This window comes from Prinia subflava, chromosome 3, assembly GCF_021018805.1.
Source record: "Prinia subflava isolate CZ2003 ecotype Zambia chromosome 3, Cam_Psub_1.2, whole genome shotgun sequence".
NCBI lineage: Eukaryota > Metazoa > Chordata > Aves > Passeriformes > Cisticolidae > Prinia > Prinia subflava.
Genome location: NC_086249.1, coordinates 1,387,796 through 1,409,388, shown reverse-complemented (window position 1 = coordinate 1,409,388; position 21,593 = coordinate 1,387,796). Strand labels below are relative to the sequence as shown.

General features: G+C 43.8%; 1 protein-coding gene across 1 annotated transcript in view; it reads right to left on the bottom strand.

Moving 5' to 3' along the window:
* Positions 1-21,234, bottom strand: part of CYYR1 (cysteine and tyrosine rich 1) — a 37,140-nt gene extending 15,906 nt beyond the window's left edge. Inside the window, exons 1-2 of the mRNA XM_063393727.1 lie at positions 21,017-21,234; positions 18,646-18,748 (exon numbers count right to left, since the gene is read on the bottom strand). Coding sequence (XP_063249797.1) covers positions 18,646-18,748; positions 21,017-21,110 — 197 coding nt within the window. The 5' untranslated portion in view covers positions 21,111-21,234. The remainder of the gene's footprint in view (positions 1-18,645; positions 18,749-21,016) is intronic.
* Between the last annotated feature and the right edge of the window lie 359 nt (positions 21,235-21,593).

Below are 21,593 nucleotides of genomic sequence, written 5' to 3'. Positions count from 1 at the left end.
CCCAGGTGGGGGACAGAGAAACCCCACGCAGTGAGGTAATGCTGAGAATCCAGTCCCTTCCTCCCCTTTCCAGGAGATGAGACACTGCTTACTTCTGTAAAGCTGTGCAGAAGAGACATCCCCTGCACCCTGGTCCCTCCCTCGCAGTTTTGGTGACATTACCTTGCTTTTTGTGCTAATGAGGTATAGCAAATAACATGCCCTGATTTATATAGGCACAAAGCCCACTGTCTTTTCCCCTCTCACTCAGGGAAAGTGGGAAGCACTTTCCCTAAGGGCCTTGCTCGGAAAGCTCAGAACAAATTTAAGCATATGCTTAGGTTTAAATATCACACCAAATGAAATCACAGACAACTGTGCTTTGCTGAATAAAAGCCTATAAATTCACTGCCTGTCAGACAATTAAAATGTTACCCTTCCATTCTAGTTTTGCCTAAGGTAATAGCTTTGACGCTGGCTTGACTATTTGAAAATAAATGCTCTGGTCCCTCCTCTTTGAAGCACAAGGAAGCTGGCAGAAGGCTCTTCCATGCTGTGGAACATACTGTCCATTTGACAGTAGTTCAACCAGCCTTCAGGTGTCCTTTGCCATCCTGTGTGCTCTAGTAAGTCCATGCACTTTACTAGAGCTAGTGTTTCTCATGGGATGAAACAACAGCATCCACAAGCCAGAAGACCTATCCAGGAAAATATTCTCTGGTTGCAAAACCAGATGGAGTGACAACGGAGCTACTTTGACAGAATGATATGTAAACACAACTTTTTATGAAGTTTCCCTTGAGGTAATCCCTGCTGTTATGTCACAACCTGCTACTAATCTAAACTTGACACCATTTTGCAACAGCATGAAGGAAGTGACTGAATGCTGTTACATGGCTTGCAAAATATCAAAATACATCAAAAGCATCCACAACCACTAAACAACATATTAATACAGTTTTCATTACGATATATGCTGAACATGTCCAATTTTTCCCCCACGGATCACAGTCAATTACAGTCACTTCAGACAGGTGCAGTTGTTGGAAAGAGCAGACAGGTTGGTCAATAGCACAGTCCAGTAACAAAAAAATGTTTACACAGGAAAGCAGACAATTCTTTTCCTTCTATGTATGTGCAAACCACATGCCCCACCGACTAAACAACAGTTATACCTTTGAATCAAGAAATATACTTCAATGTACACAGTTAACTAATACAGCGAATGGGAATCACAGAATCACAGAACGTGATGAGTTGGAAGAGATCCATCAGGATCATCAAATCCAACTTCTGGCCCTGAACAGTACACCTCAAGAATCACATGTGATACATACAATGGATGTATATTCTGCCATACAGCAGCCCTCCAAAACAAACCCAGTCCACAGTCCATCACTTAGAGAAGGGATAAAAAAAGTTATTTCACAATTTTGTATCAAAATGAAGGGTCAATTTAAAATATATTACTAGAACTAACACACTTGTAGAAGAAGCTTGCAAAAGAAAAGATTCTTGATGATCAGAAAAATATGGCTCTGGAAGAGCTTTCCAGTAGAGGCAGCAGGGTGAGCTACTAAGAACTGTGAACATTGAGCTTAGCACATTTATGGGCTGCCTGTGACAGTGGGAGCATGGTTGCACTTACCTAGCAGTGCAAGGCAAGCAAAAGCTCTGAATTCAGAGCTAAGTTGCAGTAGGTATAAAAAAACAGAATACACAGACATCAAAAGGACTCACATCTCTCTGAGTCAGTGCTAAGTCACCAAAGCCCTGGGAAAGCTCTGAATGTAGAGAAAAGAGCTTCTAGTAAGAAAAGAAAGGACTATTCAGTCAAGGCAGGAGAGATGTAACAAGGTTTCCAAAATGTAACAAGTAGCAGAAGCATAGTACTTTTGCAGAAGAAATTGTTATACAAGCGCTTGTCTTAGGGGAAAAAGGCTGATGTTGCTTTTAGGGAACAGATCATGTGTATTATTGGTTAGCAGACACTTGAACACTTATACTATTGGCTATCCAGACTCACACTATTCTAACCTGATAGTAAAAATATTACAAAAGCTATGTACGCTTTTATTAAATGTTTCCAGATATACCACATCTGGGGACTCTGCCTTATACATTGCATTTAGGCTCGGAGACTGAGAGAGGGGTTAGCAGCCTGCATTCCAAACTTCTCTAAATTTTAATTTATATATATTTTTAAAGCAACTGCATTCATCAGCTAGTCCCATAGAAAACAGAGGAACACTCTTGTCTTAAAGAAATATTTACTCCAGTACAGATATTTTTGTCCCATCTGGACCAACTGAGATGAAATAGTACCCTTAGACCAGTCTCATGGCATAGGAGTGGCATTCTTGGTGCCATCAGAAGCTTGTCACAGACCAGCCAGTCTGAACTGCCAACTCATCTAGAATAATTGGACTGTACAGCAAATTTTCTGAGGTACAAAGTAGAATTATGCTTTTCCACTCTGGGGAAGGCAAGTGGTAAAGGAGAGAATAGAGTGATGTGAAGCAAAAAGGCAAATGGTATAATAAGGCAAAGAAAGTTAAAAAAGGGAATCTAAGAGCAAGTACATTGAAGAACCAAAGAGGCTAATAAAAGAAAGAATTAATTGGTCCTCACTGTGCAGCTGAGGATTTCTCCTTGTGCTTCTCAAACTTTAAAAGGCTAGTCACACTCAAAGGCCAAGCTGAATGCAAATGTCCTGATTCAACGAAACACTTCATCAGTAAGAGCTGAACATGTTTAAAAGTGGCCTGGGGTCCCCAGCACTGTCTTGTGGTGGTTTTCTATTCCCTTATCATCTGCTCTGTGCCCACAAATGGTTGCTGTAGCTATAAGGTGAGTGTGGGGCTCCTGCATGGCCTTTTTCAAAGGCTCACTCCTCAGGCATCTGTGGTACAGGGAGGATGGTGGTTACTTCATTGCTTAGCTAGCTTGGGTTTTTGTTAGCTTTGGCAAGAGGCTGGGTTTTTCTCCCTTTCCCTGACTTGGAGACTATGGCAGAAATCCTTCCATGGCTTCTTTTCTGGTGGTATTTTTTTTTTTCCCTGAACTGTTTGGTCTGTTCTGGTCCAGAGGGAACTAGTTGATACTTCCCAGAGGGAACTATCAACTATACCCTTGTTTTGATTTTCTTTTTAAACATGTTATCACAGAGGTGTTACCAACATCTCTAATTGGTCCAGTTTTGGCCAGCAGCATGCCCATCTTCAGAGCCATCAGGGACTGGCTCTGCGAGATAAGGTAGAAGCGTTCAGCAGCTTCTCATAGAAGCCACCTCTGTGGCCATCCCACAACCAAAAACCAGGCCGTGCAAAATCAAAACAAGAAGAAACACTCATTCTGGAGTGGTTTTCTCCTAAACTTGTCTCTAAACTGAGACAAGCACTTAAGAGGAACAAGGAAAGCAGGACAAGAAAAGTAAGTGGGAGTATGTTTGCCCTGGCAGAAGCAGCAGAACATCCCGACTGTGATATGTGACATGAGCTGAAACAGAAGGAGCTCGGGGAGAGGCAAGAATTTAACAGGGTTTTAAGAACCAAAAGTCTAGATGACACAATGGCCGAGAAGGTCTAATCCTGATGTCAAGCTAATGAGGCTCACTGATGTCTCTATACAGCATTCAGTTTTATGAGCAGTGGTGCGCCACCTCTTGATTGTGCCTCACTTTTATGAAGCAACAACCTCATCCTTTATATGAATAGTGGACATTCCAAAGAGACTGGATGTTTGTAACAGGCACGCTTTAGGAACAGGACAGCAAAGTGGGGGCAAGAGGAGTCAGTTCCAGACACCTCACACAAGAGCATGAAGAATGCCATGGTTTTTTCACCCGGCACACACATATTGCCACCACAGAATGAGATCCCATTATGGGAAGCCACTATATTTTGGCCACATGATGAAGACATATCCAGGCACAGACTGAAAACAGACTAATGGAGAATAGGAACACCAGTTGAATAAGGTGTCAGCTGTAATTTAGCAAGTAAGTCACTTGCATATATGAGAAATTTTAATCATTGCACAAGAGCAAAGTACTACCAGGAACACTAAAAAAAATTAAGACTTCAAAAAAATGGAGGAAAGTAAAACATTACTGTGTATAAAGAAAAAAAAAACTAGAGAAAACAGGGGAAATTACAAAGGTATTTCATCATACAGTTCAATTTTTAAGCTTTTTGGACTATTGGATCCAATGGACAGCTTAGGCTCTGAGTGGATTTTTTGTAGTTTTGCTATTACATACTTCAGCTACATATGTCTGTCTGAACAAAAAAGCCCACGATTTATCAGTCAGGGAAAGGCATTTTCACCTGACTGTTTCCAACAGTACCCTCCTGTCTACAGTACTGAATAAAAGGTAAAGTCAATACAAAACCAATATAGAAACAGAATACAATGACTGGTGTATATGAATCAATGTAGTAATTTAATGGATGCATTTCCTGCCATAAAAATGCTCTTGTGCATTTCTTATGACCTGCCAGCTTGTGAGTAATGAAGTATGTGATCTTCTAGCTACTTAATTATTGTAATGTTTCTAGAGTTGGGTTTTGCTTAGGAATTATTTAATAATTCTTTTTTCTACATTCTATCTCTATCCTGCTTTATCACACAGACAATTAAAAAGAAAGAGATTTACAGCTTCTCTTTTTCTGATCAAGAACTCATGTGCATAAAGTAACATATATGCCTTCATGTTTTATAAGCCCTTAATTTCAAACAACAAGATATCACTTGATCTTCATCTCCTTCATCTTCTACACTCACCAAAAACAACAAAGTTTCTAATAGGACCATATTAAGGAAAAACCATCACTTGTACATCATTTTGTATTTTTTAAAGTGCATATAAGAAAGTAAAATGAAAAGTAGTTTGTCTGTATTTCTGAGTTATTTATTTAGGAAATACTGAATAGTACATGCCACATAATACAGCCACCAATAAATATAAATACTGCAGCTACCAAAAAAGTGGCAAAAAGTATCCATGGAATCATTTCAGTCACACTGAGCTTTTGCTTTCCTTTATCAGCAACTTATCTTGAAAAGTGTTTCACCTGTTTCAAAATGTTTTTACAATCCCCTCATTTCTTTAATGGGTTTGGGGATTACAAACAGATCCTCCCAACACAAGGAAATCAGGTAACACTCAGATGAACATCTATTTAGAAACTGAAGGTTGTGCTAGACTTCTTACCAGATTACTGTTGTAAACAACAACTTTTGGGATGCAGAGAAACAGATAAATGAAATCCTTCCATTTCAAAAGAGCAATTTAATGAAGATCTTTTCCCTATTTTTCTCCATTCAAAAACAGGGTTCAGGAGATTTCAGAGGAAAAGGTTTCCATTAGTAATGAGCATCTAAGTGGAAAGCTCAAAGATTTAAAGCATAGCATCCCTTTGTTCGTATTTAATTGTCAAAGGGACAGCCATGATTTAATTTTGCCTTTTCCTCATTTACTAATTGCACAGAGAGCTGTTTCATTTAGCATATTTAGTTCCTTACAGAATAAAACTCTACAAAATCAAAAGGTAAATCCTGCTCGAGCTGTGACAGCTCAGACCACTGGCAAGCAGTTAAGTCTGAATTTAAATTCATATCCAACACAGAAGTCATGATCACATAATCTGCTTTTCCTAGACTTATAGCTCTGCTGGATTTCCACAGAGGAACACCATGACTGCATTTTGGATTGCCTTTGACTGGCATTCTGCACCATGCTTCAGCCTCAGTGAACACGGGCAGAGAAAGAGATGATCTCTTTTCCAGATTTCTAAAGAGCTTCACATCTTTTTTAATTAATCAACACCGTGCACGTGTGACAATATTCACAATACAGAAAACAGCTTCTCCTTTCTTCCCAGAGGACAAAAAGTTGTTTCGGATTCCCAGCTGGCTTGAGAGAATGTAGGTCTATGAAAGCTATGAAAGAATTAACCCAGATATTTGCCAGCCAAGGATCTCCCACAGAGGGTTTCAGAATAACTTCTCCTTTCCTTGAACAGCATTCAAATGACCCTTACTCTACTTTGTCCATGTAAAACTATGGTAAGTCAGAGAAGAAATAGCTTCTCCAACTCCTACAGCACTGTACCAAGGAGGTAACCACCCTGCAACCCAGCACAGACTGAAGCAAGGAAAAGTGTGAGGAGCAGAGGAGATGGGCTGTGATGGACTGACCATGCCCACATTCCCACTCCCTGTGCCACTCAGAGTGGGGAAGAAGAAGAGCTGGGGATGGAGGAGTGAAGTAGAGCCTGGGATAAAGCCTGAGGGAGGAGAGAAGGGAAGGGGAAGGTTTTAGTCTTTGTTTCCCACCCTCCAACTATATATTTAGTTGGCAATAAATTGAATAATTTTTCCCCTGGTCAAGCCTATTTTGCCCATGATGGCAACTGGTGACTGATTTTCTGTCCTTGTCTCAAAGCCTTCTTATTTTCTTTTCCTATTATTTTCAGGAGGGGGAATGAGAAAGCAGCTGAGAAGGCATCTGGCAGCCATTCTAGGTCAAACCATCACAAGGAGACAAATGATCTAGAGCCCTAAATCCAACATTCTTCAGTGATTCAGCCTCTCACAGGGAGATGTTCCATGATATCCAAGTACTCAGCACCTATGCCAGGAGGAGTCAGATTTTTAGCTGATGAGAAGGGAGGATCTGTCTCAGAAATCCCCATGACTGTGCCTAGCTGCCTTCTCCATCTCCTCCTCAAAGATTCCCTTCCACACTTCAGGGACTATTCAAGTTTGCTCCTTACTTACTCAGCTGTCCAAACTACTTGCCAATGTATTAAGAAAACACAAAATTGGAGCGAGTTTACCTTCATTACATGAACCTTGACTGTGACTTTAGGACAGGCAACATTGTTTTTCATTGAATGCCTGGCCTTTTTCGTTTTTGCTTTGGTGATGTTAATGGGACTTCCAAATCAGGGCAGTAGAAAGTTTTGCCTCTTACAAAATTTTCTGCTTTGGTGAGAGCAAATACAAAGGAATTCACTATAGAGGGATCATAACTGGCACAGACTAGCAAAAAATACATTATATTTTAAAATGTAATGCACAGGTTAGGCTCACCTATTCCAGTCTCAAGCTGACATGACTTAAACTCAGTGGCAGAACAGCTTCTGTGAACCAAACTGAGGAACAGGCCATTCATTAAAATGTCATACTGAAACACTGGAGATAAGTGACAATATTTTAAACAGAAAGCAAAAATATAATTGAGGGGCAAAACCTTTCCCATTCAGCAATCCACTAACAAAGTTTTGATAGTAGCTGGTTAACCATCATTTCCAGAAAAAAAAATTAAAATCAATCACTTAAGGAGAAAAGAGGAAAGAAAGACAACCCCAACACAACAAAAGGAAAGGAAACATGATCTCTGTCTATAAGGCTAAACTCAGCAAACACATCTATCACCTAAATTTATGAACATGAAGCCAGATCTAATCTCTCACCAATACCTCTGCCCAACATGCTAACCTTCCACAGGGAAACCTTAGGTGTTTTCCCTTGTATGTGTGCAGCATCCTATTACATGGAGCTGTAACGGAAATAGTGCTAGAAGGGCAAAACTGAGAAATGCAGCCAAGAAAATCATAGCTTAACAGTTACAGTGATGACAGAAAGATTTACTGTTGTCCTGCAGCTAAATAGGAAGAGGTTGATGATACTTAGTCCTTGTCTACCCTATCAGTGTCCACTCCTGGGTACAGGATCTGAGTAAGATTGACTAAAGCAGTCAAATAAACTGGAGATGTTATGCTGGAAGGGAATGCATTTCTGGAAAAACCAGAGGTGACAGGTTGGATTATGCCTGAAGTGCTTGTTAACTCTTCATTGTCTGAAAATACAAATTGATTCTTCATACATTCAACTCCTATGTAGCAGGTTTGTGCTGCCAAGTTAAACACTAGAAATCACATATTTTAAGCTGTTGAAGTTGATGCTGGTAGTCCTCACTGGGTTTTACAGATTTTGCCTAAGACAGTGAATCAACTTCATAAAAGCACTCCTGTAAGTCAAGCAAACAACAATAAACCTGTTTTATGAAAGAAGAGGTACAACAGGTTGAACTGCAGCTGTTCATGAACAATAATTCAGGCTTTTGGGTCCTTGCATATATTAGCTGATTCCCACAAGCATCTATCCCCTTACTGCAAAATAAAGCTTTTCAATTTCCAATTTGTTTTGCTGCATTGGTGTGAAGATACTGAAAAGCAGGGCTAGAGGCTTCCTCAGCAGTCAGAGCACCAAGACCTGCACAGACATGCGGAGTCTGATGGCAGGCTGTAGGATCCTTTCTTTCCCCTGGAATAGTATTAAAAGGGTCTAACACATCGAGAATGTGCTCCAGAAGAGATGAAGAGCCATCCAGTGATTCAATCTGACTCCATGCTTGAATTTCCCTCATTTGCAGGGAATTCTCACCTGAAGAGGCTGGCAGTCACGAGTAAACATAAATACCCAAGTTTCTGGTTACCAGCAAATTTCCATGATTCTTTAGATTGGATCTGGACTAAATATGAAACCAAACTGAAGAAATCATGGGTCAGGGCACTGATGTACAAGCAAGGCTGGCAATAAGTGGAAAAGTGCAGCCCCAGAACTTACTACAGGTCATTCCAATCTCATGCAGGCATATCTGTTCAAAACCAGACTTCTGGTATTTTGGGTGCTTCTCTTGCCTCAGCACTGTGGCAAACAGGATAATACTGAAACACTAATCCTTAATACGCTCAATACAGAAACATTTATGGCCACAGATAAGCTACTGTAGGTGCTGGAAGTAATAAACTTCAGGCATTTCCCCCTCTTTTGTACAATAACCCTTACATTTTGACTGGAGGATGAACGGAATCAAACCAAAGAACAAGGCTGTAAGTTTGCTTGTTGTGTAAAATGGGGGGGAAACACCTCCTTGTAAAGCTTTCCTGAAGTCCAAATAAATACAGAATACTCTTTCATAGCACTAAGTCATGGGGCAAGAAACTGTGTGGAATGGAGTCACTCCCCAGGAAAAAAGGCACAGGTCTTCTCACTCACCTGCTAACAAGCAGGGAAAAAGTCTGGTAGCACATTCCATTCCTCATTGTGTTTTGTAGCTGGGTGTGGCCATGTCTCCTGAAATGATCTAAGATGTCTGCAAATAAGAAGGCCAAGAGATGACACTCCCTTTGTTCCAGTAGAAACATGCACGATGAAAAGCACTGCGGGGTTAGGGGAGGAAGTAAATTGCCATTCATAGTAGAAGTGCTAGGAGAAAAGAGAATGCAATGCTTCCATGCAATTCTCATGGCAGATTATAGAAGAGCCTTTTAAGCACAGCACTGAGACCGTCCTATGCTGGGATTGCATCATGCCTTATGGGCTATGCATGGCTCTAAGACCCTGCCAATCTCTATGATGCTCCTTTCACACAACTAGCACTGTAGCAAAGAGGAGTCATTGGACAAGTAACATGCATTTCTCAGAGCATTATTCCATGCTTAAACCTTATAAAACAGGAATGAAATGGGGGCACAAACGCAATTCAAGAAAACAATGCTCTCCTGGGAATTTTAATGGCACTGCACACCCATGAGAAAAGTCAAGATAGTATGTAATAAAAATGAGCTTTTGTAGAACAAGTCTGATCAAAATCCCCATCAACATGTTCCTCTCCCCCTTCAACATTTCAGTTCTTTTAATCTTTGTGTCAACTTCCTCATGTTTCAAATAAAGCAGGAATTATTAATGCATTTTCTTTGACTTCAGGAACCAGGCAAGCTCTTTGTCATGGTTCTATATTGGCCAAACACCAGGCACCCATGAAAGTCATTTGCACACTCTTTTCTGCTATAGTTGGGCAGAGGAGAGGGAAAAAATTAACAAAGGGCTCATGAGTTGAGATAAGGATTGGGGAAAAAAACACTCTAAGGGCAAAATAGCTTCAAATTTAAAGGTATAAGGTAAATTTATTTTTAGCAGTCAGAGGAGGATAATAAGAAATAAAATAAGCTTTTAAAACACCTTTTCCCCCCTAGCCCCTCCCTCTTTCTCACCAACAGCACAGGAAGACAGGGCATGGGAGTTTTGGTCAGTTCATTACTTGAGATCTTCTGTTTGCTCAGGGAGAGGAGTCTTTTTTTCTGCTACACCATAGGGCCTGTCCCATGGGCAAACAGTCTTCCCATAACTGTGGGTGGTGTGGGTCACTCATCCAGGGGGTGCAGTCCTCCAAGACCGGCTACTCTAGTTTGGAAGCAAGGGCCCTCCCCCTCTATCTCTGGAAGCAGGAGCCCTCTCTCTCTGTTCAGGTCTCCCACTGGATCACAGGTTTCTCTGGCATCCACCAGCTCCAGCATGGGCACTTTTCCCACAAGCTGTGTGTGGATCTCTGCATCCTCTGTGGACTTCATGCATTACAGGGGGACAGTTTGTTTCACCATGGTCCTCACCATGGCTTGCAGAGAAATCTTGGCTCCAATGCTTGGAGCACCTCCTCCCCCTCCTTCTTTTCCACTGACCTGGGTACCACCATGTTGTTTTCTCTCTCACATGTCCTGACTGCCTTCTTATCTCTGACTGGAAGAAGAACTGCTCATAGGTACCAGTGCCATCAAGTTCCACCAATTTGAAGATTTCTGCTGCATCTCGCAGTGCCGAGAGGTTGATTTTGTCTGCCTTCAGCATCAGGGAATCGCTCGCCATGTTTCTGCCACTGGCCAGGCCTTCCCGCCGCCACGGCGGCTGCTGGCGCTGTTTAGCGCCTCTCTTCCCGCAGAGTGCTGGCAAGGAGACGCTGCCATCCCTGCCCTTCTGCCCGCAGCGTGGCTGGCTGGGGCAGCCACGCAGGCAGGGCTTGCCACAGGCCATGCCAAGGTGGCGGCAGCCGCGGTGCACTGCCCGCGGTGCTGGGAAACGGCCCCAGCAGCGGCGCCTCGCCACTCCCGGAAAAAACCTGCATCTGCGCTGTTTTGAGTTTCTCCTTAAATATGTCATCACAGAGGCGTGACCAACTTCTCTAACTGGGCCAGCAGCATGTCCATGTACAGCGCCATCAGAGGTTTGCTCTGTCAGACATGGTGGAAGCTCCTAGCTGTTTCTCACAGAAGCCACTTCTGTGGCTCTCCCCTGCTACCAAAAACCAGGCCATGCTAAACCAACACACTCTTGGCTCAGGAGCTGGTGATTGGAAACAGCTACTTTGCCTCAGCATCAAGTCTGCAGGAACACAAAATGCTTTGGAAGCCACAATGGCATTGGCAACATAATTCTTTCAGTGTGATGTAAACCCAACTTTTTCTGAAAAATGCTGCCTGTCAGGCAAAACTATACATGCAATTTATGCATCTTGGAGTTGGACACAAGATTACTGACATTATATTACTCCTTATGTGTAGAGCAATTTTTAGAAGAGCGAGGTCATGATTTATTGATGGGGGGTTTGAACAATCCCTGCTACCAGGGAACAGTATGAGAGTCTGTATTGTTCCTGTGCTGGTCTTGTAGGCCTTGAATTAGCAAGAAAGTAGCAATTGTAATAATTTAGTGTGCCTTCACACGGATGCTTCCTCACGGATGCTGAATATGTGTAACAACTTGTTAGGCCTTCTCATGGATGTAGAAAACAGAATGCTATTCATAAGGTAGAACAAAAGATAAACTAGATGCCAAATAACGTGGACCAATGAACAATCATTTAATGTATATGTATATGTACTTTTAGCCAATCGCCAACTGTTTAGCTGTGCTTGCTTTCCTCTCTGTAACCTGATAAATAAGAGTATGCTGGAAATAAAAGAAGAGTTCAGAGATCAAACCTAATCATATTGATGTCTGTTTGATGCTCTGCTCCTTTCTCGCAACACTTACGTCCTTTGTCATGGAACCTCTGCATTCCTGGCAAACATTAAAAAAAATCATACATCTCTCATAAAGAAAGACTTCTCAACTCTGCTTGTATTTGGCATTTCTGAGCACTTACTCAAAATCTGGCATAACTACAAGAGTTGCTCCTGTTCTTTCTCAAAAAGTTACGGATTTGTTGGCATAGTTTATAAACTACCTTCAAAGTGACACAGAGAGAACATCCTCACAACAAGCACAACCACAGGACTGCGTGGTTTATAAGGAAGGTACATACCAGTCATTCCTGAGGTAATTCTAACTGTAACAAAATAAATAGCAATGCTGAGGTGCACTGAGCTTTCTCTGAAATCTGTACATCTACATTTTGCTAATATTTTTCACACTTTTATAAGGCAAGACAGTGTCAAATTTGAGCTTTTCTTCCCCAGTTTTTTGAACCCAAGCTTCTCATTAACCACCTTGAAAACAAATACTTGTTCCTAGGAAGAAATCTGTGCATATGTACTGTGTAGCACAGATGTGGTAAGGGCAATGTATCCTGGACAGAAGAGAACTTCAGATACCCAGGAACAACAACTTAAACCCATGCCAGGCAAGCTGTCTCTGGGTCAATGATACAATGTCTGCCCATGACTTTTGCAGATTCGGGAAATTTTAGCCTTGTTGTGTGTAGTTCTTACTTCTGGGCACAGATGACCAGTGTCTGACCCCCTGGTTGTTCACGATGGAAATCCTCCTGGTGATGGGAAATGTCTGGCTATCAAGTCTGCACCAAGATGGCCTATCTCTGCCCCTCATCTCCATAAGCATGACAGAAGAATGCCCAAAGATGGGTTTGGCAGATCACATAATCATAGAATAGTTTAGTTTGGAAGCGACCTTCAAAGGTCATTTAGTCCACTCCCTGCTAAAATGAACATCTTACACTAGATTAGGTTGCTCAGAGCCATATCCAATCTGGCCTTGAATGCTTCCAGGGATAAGGCCTCTACAACCTCCATAGGCAACTTGTTCCTGTGTTTTACCATCCTCATTATAAAAAAGTTCTTCCTTATATCTTCCCTGAATACCCCCTTTTACCTTAAAACCATTAAAATCATCTTTATGTGCTAGCACTGGGTCAAATGTAAAACAAAGTCAGCTTTTGAGATAGCTAAAGACAGTCTGAATACATTCTTCTAAGTTATCCCACTGGCCTCTTGGAAATGCGACTATTCACTGATCAAAGTTATTTTTTGGGGCTTTCCAGTAAGTTGGTTTTTGAGGAAGGCAGTATGATTTAAACTTTTGGCTTTGTACTAGTTAATAGTGAGCATGATAAATATGCAGAATTCAGTTTTGGAGTAGAGGTCAAGCTGGCAACACCTGCTGACATGAATCTACCAAATATTCAATCCTCTGACCCAAATGTATCATATTCTCTTCCCACTGTTGATCACATCCCAGTCCATATTTCTTTTGAGGATTATGTGGAGAAAAATGACAGTACAAGGAGTACATTTGTACTGGCAAGTTATGCAAAATATCACAAGACAATTTCTTAGAAGTTGAAAAACACAGAGCTAAGGTGTCTTTAAGGTAGCTTCTCATTACTGACACTATGTCAACTGACAGAGGGAAGTATTTGTTTTTCCCATCTCACCACTGTGATTTTTTTGAACAGAGTAATTGTCAGAGTAATGCTCTGAAAGCATCTGTTCTGGTGTAGAGATGGTCAGCAATAAAAGTCACTGCTGACTGAGGCACCAGCCACCTCTGCCACACCCCTGGGAACCATCTCATGCAGAAAATCTCTGGAGCTGGTCCAGAAAGTTACTTGAATTTTTCAACACACAGAGCACAGCCACTGCCAAGCCAGTAGCCCCAGCCATGCCACCCAAGCTGGAGCAGTCCCTGATCTGTGGGGGGCAAACTTCTCCAAGGAAAACAGTCAGGTAAGATGGACCTCTGCAGAAGACCAACCAAGAAGCTTCAGTGCAGTGGTTGAAGCTATCTCACACATTTATGTTTTCTTCTCACTTTGTCAGGACCTAAACAACCTTCCTGGGGCTGCAAGGAGGAAGAAAGAGTGGAGAGGATGGAGTCTGGGGCAGTCTGCTTGAAGACACAAAAATAATCACCAGAAGACGAGAAAAGAGCTTCTTACATATAAAAGTTATTTTCCATTCTATTCAGAAGTAAGTTTAGTCTTGTATCAGAAATCATTTTAAATACATGTCAGTCTCTGCTCCCATTTTGGCAAAAAGTGACTTTTCTTTCTAAGCAGCCTTTCAGGATTATTTTTGTCCTGCTGCTTTCTGGATTTCAACAAGCTGATCTGCCAAGGGCTGCTGCTGAGTTGCCCAGCTCTCTGATCCTCAAACAACCTTCACATGTCCTGCTTCTCATCTCAGGAGCACAAGCAAGAGGGTGGCCTGGACAGTCAGCCCTGGCAGAAGATCATTTCTAAATGCATCAATCATGCCACTGCTAAGAAGGGACAGCAACAAAGCATACTCTTCTGCCTCTGTCGTGTAGCCATTTGAAGTCTCCAGAATAGAAAAAAATCTTTCCTCCCTACCATGTTCAGTAGGACACTTCTTACTGATGACCCAGGCTGAAATAAAACACCAAGACCTATGTCAGAGTATGCAAAAGTGGAGGCAGATATTAACCATGTACTGTTCTTCCTGGGACAATCTGACATAAAAGCCAGGAAAGCAAGAGCAGAATTTTAAATTTTTTTATGCCAGAAATTATGCCAGGATTTGTAAACCTGGTAGAACTATGGAATTTTTACCATTCTAATTCATAAACTGGTGATTTTCATCCCAAGAGCAAAGAAAGGATTTATATTTAAAGTGTATTTAGGATTTACTGTCAGGATTTGTACTGTAAAGTTATGGAAGGATTTGTACATCTAATTTCTGACTTATAAAAGGTTTTGAGGATTTTTGTGCGGTAAATCCAATTAACATAAGCTTAATGTCATAATTTAAAATCAAGCAACCCTGCCCCCACATTTCAAACCATGTCAACTCCTCATGACTGCAATAGTGAGGGTGCCCTACCATTGACTGAGGTTGTCTAGAAAAGACCCAGCTGCCTACCGTGGAGACAGGGGAGATGAGCACAGCTTCCAGCCAGATGGGTGCTCAAGAAGAAGAAACACTGATGTCACAGAGGTCTTCAAGCTTTTTCAGTTTCAACAGCACATCCGAGTGCTTTGACTCTGATGCAGCACCTTCTCCATTTCTCTCTGCCTGGGTCAGGGCACCCAAACATGGAGGGAGGTGGCAGTTTTACTGTGCCTGTGTGGGACACAGCTCCACTAGCTGTGGCAGTGCCTTGGGGACAGCCTGGTGAGGAGAACAGTGAGAGAGACAGCCCGGAGAGTCCCAAGGGACAGAGGGGCTACAGGTGCCCCAGCAGGAGCCTCTGCAGCCCCTGAAGAGCCCATGCTGGGGCAGGTATCTGCATTACAGCTGTGCAGCAGCCCGGGCTGGAGCAGGATACGCCCTGAAGGAAGCGCAGACTATGAGCAGGACCTATTCTGGAGCAGGTTTGTCCTGAAGGACTGCAGCTCGTGGAAAGCCCCCACTGGACCCTGGGAAAAGCGTGCAGAGAAAGGTCAGAGAGGACCAACCTCTCCATCCCCAAAATCCCCCTACACTGCTCAGAAGAGTTGGGGATGAAGGAGTGAAGTTAAGCCTGGGAAAAGGGGAGACAGCAGAAGTCAAGTGTTTTACTCAAAGTGTTTAGTGTTTTGTCTTTGTCATCATCCAACTTTATTCCAATCAGCAATGTTAGTTTTCCCCAGGTCAAGTCTGTTTCGCCCATGATGGTAACTGGTAAATGAACTCCTTGTCCTCATGTTAACCCAAGGGCTTTTTCATGTTATTTTCTTCCACCTGTCACCTGTTGAAGAGTGGGAGTGAGAGAGCAGCTGGGTGGGTATCTGGCAGGTGGCCAAAGTCAACCCAAAGAGAAACACAGTTGGTGTGGGCACAATTCAAGCTGCTGAGGTTGCAGCACTCAGGCTTTCATTTTTCCCTGACGGAAGTTTCACATTGCATAATTCTTCCTTGCCAGTCTGTCAGAATTTTTACTTGCTAAGCTAATTATGACTTTATGTTTTAGAGAAAAACCACTCTGTTTCTGACGTTTGAAAAAACTAACGCAAGACAAAAGAAGTCAAAGTACTTAATTACCCACAAGAAATGAGTTGACTACAGCAATGTTAAAAATAACCAGTATCACTTGGATTTTAACTGGAGCCACTCACACCCAGCTCTAATTCAATACCGGTTTACATTTAAAGAAACACACCAAAGACAAGGTGCCAACTTGGTGCTGAAGGCATGGTTTCAACATTTCAGCAGTCACTCTAAAGAACTCCCTGGTCAAGGTCTTCACAAAGCACAGCTCTGACACTAGGCTAGACAAATCCTAGCTATGTTCACGTGGAAGTGAGAGATTAAATCCACTTGCTCTACAGGAAACCTCCTTCTTATAATGTGATGCCCTATGCCCTTGTGTCCATCATTCCTAACCACATGTGATCTGGAACATTCAGAATGAACATCTCCTTCGATGCTTGTAAATGGAAAAACAATTCTGTAATGAAAAAATAGAAAAAATCAAAGCAAACATTCACTCAGTAAGCAGGAAAAGAAATCACTTGTCATTCTACAACAGTAATTGATCTTAAATACATGCTTTGCCATTTCCCCACGAATAAAGGATTCTGGTGTTCCACCATAATTTTATTTACTTCAGCCCAGGAAATATCTGATCTGCTTTAAAAACTGTGGATCAATTCTGTATTAAAATACCATCACTCTGCCTACTCCTTCAAAGTGTGATAAAATATACTGATAGGAACACTGGAATATTCCCCAGGTACCATTGCTGAAACAAAACCTGCATCAGAGGAGTCCTTCTAGAAAAAAGCAACTACCACCTTCCCACTCACTCTTCCCCATGCACCAGGCAGTCCATATGCCATGTCATTTTTATCTTCTCTGGTTTTAGTCAAGAATATAAACTAAAAATAAGTCACAGACTGCATGCTAATGGTTATGGAAATTATTAGTGTAATTGATGAAACAAAAAATAATGCCCTATTGTCTTCGTTTGAAAGACAGGTGTGTGCCAGAGAAAAGCTGGAGCCTCCCTTGGAATGGAGAATGTAAACCTCCTCCCCCTGAATTATTATTATTTTGAAATGAAGGGGTTCTCAGGCAAAGATATGGGGCTAGGAATAAGTTCTTTACCAGTATGTATAACAAGGCAAACAAAAAACTACAGCATTAACAACAAAATAGAATCAGGAACCTCGTGACAGCATTCTTGGCCAAGACGGGAAGCGTGGAGGAGAGGCTTTGCTTCACAAACCCCTAAGACATTCTGATCTCAGTGCCCCTGAAGGACTCTGAGGAGCACCAAGCTGGAACTGCAGGAATTAGCAGGAATTTTGGGCTAGTGGATGAGATGTATCAGGAGTTCTACAGCGGTAGCTGGAACTGTGGGGGGGATGTCCCGGCAGGGGAGGGGGTGCGGGGCTACAGCGTAGGAAAGAGACTCAGAGCAGTGCTGAACAAAACAGTGGGGGTGTGGGCAGCAGCAGCCCCACTCCAGCAGGGGTGGCGAGCTCAGAATTCCTGGACACACGAGCTGATGGTGGTAGATCCCTAGGTAGGACTGGACTTTGGTGGTGACAGTGAATTCTCCCCACAGTAAGCAACAGCTTGGCCATCCTCCTTCTGATGCCGAGAGCAAGAGAGAGCAGCTGCCCCCAGCCCCATCCTTTACCTGCCCCCAAAATTCGCAGAGAGAAACTCCCAGAGACAAAGTGTAGCCAGGTGCTACACTCCTCTCCTTTGGCCACTTTGCTCTGCCTAACTACCTGCAAGTACCCAGTAGCTTGCTTCCTAGCAACTTACGAGAAAAAATTCTATAAGTAAAAAAGAAACAAATCTAACCCCCAACACCTTTCATGAAGAACCGCATTTTATGTTTCATTGAGTTTTTCCCTTGCACATGAATGTACAACTTGAGACTTCAGGCCAGAGTCGGGTCCATCAGCAGGGCAAGCTTCTCTTCTTCCTCATCAATGCAAGGACAAACAGCTGCACTGGAGCCTATGTTTTTTAACCAACAGTTTATTCCTGTATTTTTCTCTAGATAGAAAATATTTGAAACCACTTCATTTCATCTGCCCTGTTTTTAAAGCACCGTGAAACATGCTATTCATACAACATTGTTAAAAGGTCAGATTAGCCTCACCTAGAATCTGTTCAATAAATTCCACCAACAGGCAAAACACTATTTAACAAAAACACACAAGTCAATTGAAGTGAAAATGAAAAGAAAGAGTACCCAAACAAATATTAACTTCAAATCCAGGTAATTTGAATCGCTACTCAATCACTATCGACTCTGTGTGAGAAATCATTTCAACAAAACACACAAGATTTCTATGAATAGATGTTTCAGCTCAAGAGCTTGAAATGAAGTTCTCACTATCTCTAAAGCTTACCTCCAGAAATTATACTATTGTACACAAACTATGGACAGAACCTACAGTTTTAGCAAGCTTTCTGGTAAGTTTCAAAAATATATGTAACATGAGACCTCAAAGGAATACTGAAGATTGTTACCAGTAAGGAAAAAAACAAACCAAATTGAAACCAAAAAACCCAAATCCTGCCTCAGTTTATTGCCAAAACATAGTTTTGCCACAGCAAAATTTACAGAGATCATGAACACGGCACATCTTTTTTTTTTTTGAAGTGCAAATATACTCACGAAAAGACATTCCCAATGTAGGCATAATATGAACAGCAGTAGGGAGTAGTCCCATCACAGCAGTAAGCTTTGCAGTCATTATCACACTGAGCCAAACAATCTTCTGCTGAATAAAAATAAAACTCATGAGTCAAACATCAAAATCTTGTACAGCACATCTTTGAAGAAAATGCAGTCTAACAGTTTCACACAATCACAGGACTGCCCTTGAGGTGTGACCTGACTCTGTAATCCTAATGGCAGCCCATTCCCACTTGTTCTGCATTTCAGACTTAGGTGTTTTCCCGTATGGGTATTCTGTAGCTGGGCACATCAGTTCCTCCTTATACTTAATCCTTTAAAGTGAAAAAGAACAATTTGAAATGTCCAGACACCGCAGACTAACTTTTTCTATTCCAGCAAGGAGTCCAGAAGAAACCTGAGTCTGAGCTACCTGTCTGGTTGATCTGGAGGGTGGCAGGAGAGATGGAAGTTATTTGGGAACAGTCCCAGCCTGGGGTGCAAATCAGAGCTGCCTGGGGCTCCCTTAGCCCTTGGACAGCAAACTCCCCTCGCTGTGCTCCATCACCAGGGCCATGGCCAGTGTGGCACAGCAGTGGCTCGCACAGGGGCCGCTGAGGGCACTTGAGGCCACTAATGTTTCCAGCCACAATGCTCTGCTGGACAAAGCAAACTGTGAAACAACGCTGAGGAAGCTCTTTATAATTAAGAAACACAGAAGAGCATCTATCTTTTTATTCCTGTGAGAAGCTATTTTAACAGTATCAACCTCTTGTGCTGTCATTAACATTTAGTGTTTTCAAAGCCCTAAGTCAGGTTCCCCCAAGAAGATAACACTGTACTGTAAAAACATTCCTGAGGAGCACCATCCCCACATTCAAGGTTTCAGCTGCAGCCTGGATAAATCCAGAGAGACTCTGTGTCCCATACACCATCACCCTTGGTGACCTATTTGGTCACATACTGTAGTGGCAGAGACTTGAAATCAAAGATGGCAAAAGATACTTCTGCATTCCCAACACACTGTAGCTCCTGTTTCCCAGGCTGAAACTCACCTGAGAGTTTCTGTTCTAATTATTCCACTACCATTAATGCCTTTCATCTGTGCTGACCCTTTTGGTTGGTGTGCTGGGATCTGGGCAACTCTACCTCATCTCAGCTTCCTCCATGCTCCCATTCCTGCCTCAGGTAGGTGAAAGTTCTCACCTTGCACTGAGACTCCTTTGCTCACTGACTTACACTGCTGACTCACAACCTGATTGCTCACAGGATTTTAGCAGGTCAGCTCTCTGAACCTGCTTACACATAGTCTCCACTTGAAAACAAACACCAAGTGAGGGTTGGAGAGGGCTGTGCAACACAACACATAGGTCAGCCCAGGCAGATGCACCCTAACCCTGTGAGATGACCCCTGGATTAAAGAAACACACGAAAAACAGAACAATCAAGACATTATTCTGCCAACCAACTCTGCCAACAAGTGAATCAGGGCAGGAGCAGGACATCCATCTCCAGAAGCAGAATGGCAGCCCGTGTGCAGTACTGGCACTTCTACAGGGAGCAGCAATGCAGGATGACTGCCACACAGGACACCTCAAACCAAGGCTTTGGCAGGTCTGCCATCCCAGGACATCCTATACCAAGGCTTTGCCACATCCTCAAGCCAGCAGCTCCAGGCTTTTGCAACGTCACCTGGTTTTGCCGTGAGTACTAATGGCTCCAGGCCAGTACACATCCTGGCTCTGCCCTGGCAGGAGAGCACCAAGGTGCCTTCACCCTGCACATCACAGGTCTATCCCATGCGGGTGGGTTCACAGAATCACAGAATCATAGAATAGGTCAGGTGGGAAGGGACCACAGGGGATCATCTGGTCCAACCCGACTGCTCAAGCTGAATCATCCTAGAGCACATGTGGCACGGGATTGCGCCCAGGCAGTTCCTGAGTATCTCTGTTCAGGGAGACTCCACAACCACTCTGGGCCATCTGCTCCACTATGTGGATATCCTCATAGCAAAGTTCTTCCTCATGATCAGGTGTAACTTCCTGTGCATCAACTTCTGCACGCTGCCCCCCCGCTCCACTGCTCAATACCAGCGTGTGCTCTGTCCTCTTGGCACACCCCCTTCAGGTATTTATACGCGTTCATGAGGTCCTCTCTCAGTCCTGTCTCCTCGAGGTTCGCTCTCCCTGCAGCCAGAGAGGGGCTCCCGCACCCCCCACCCTGCCCGGAGCGCTCTGCTGGGACACCCCCTTCCAACTCCCTATGCCAATCCAGCGGCCGACGAGGAAAAGCTCCGCTCCTGAACAGCCGGCCCCGCTCACACCCGCGGCTTCGCGCCCGTCCCCCGCCCCACGCCGGCCCCGCTGACCTGCCCGAAGGAGGAGGACGAGGAGCGGGGGCAGCAGTGTCCCCCCGGCGGGGCAGCGGCCCCGCTCGCTGCATGCCGGCTGCGTGCGCCTCATGGCGGGGCGGGCCGCGAGCCGGGCCCGCTGTGCCCCGCGCCCGCCCCGAGCCGGCCCGGCGGCTCCCTGGGCGGCGGCGGCCGGCCCCTCTCCTTTCCCCGCCTCTCGCCGCCTTTGTCCTGCTCGGCAGCCGCGGGGAGCCGGAGGGGTGTGAACGGCAGCGCCGGTGTCGTCTGCGCCGCCTTGGCCATGCGGTCTTCGAGGGAGCTCCTACCGTGGTTAAAGTCAGGACTGTCTTTAAAGCGGGACTGAACCTGTGATCGTGTGTAAGCTGAGATCAGAGCCGTGCTCTGTTTGTAAATGCAGGCGAGCGGCGATGCGGGGCTGGGTTCGTGCTGGCCAAGGGGCTGCCAGCCCGGCCGGGAGCGCTGGGCTGCCGCGGGGCCTCGGCGTGTTCCCAAACCTGAGACGGGCTTGTCCCTGCTGCCCGGCAATGAAGACATTCCGTGACCGAGCCAGAACAATGCTCTTGTGATAAACGCC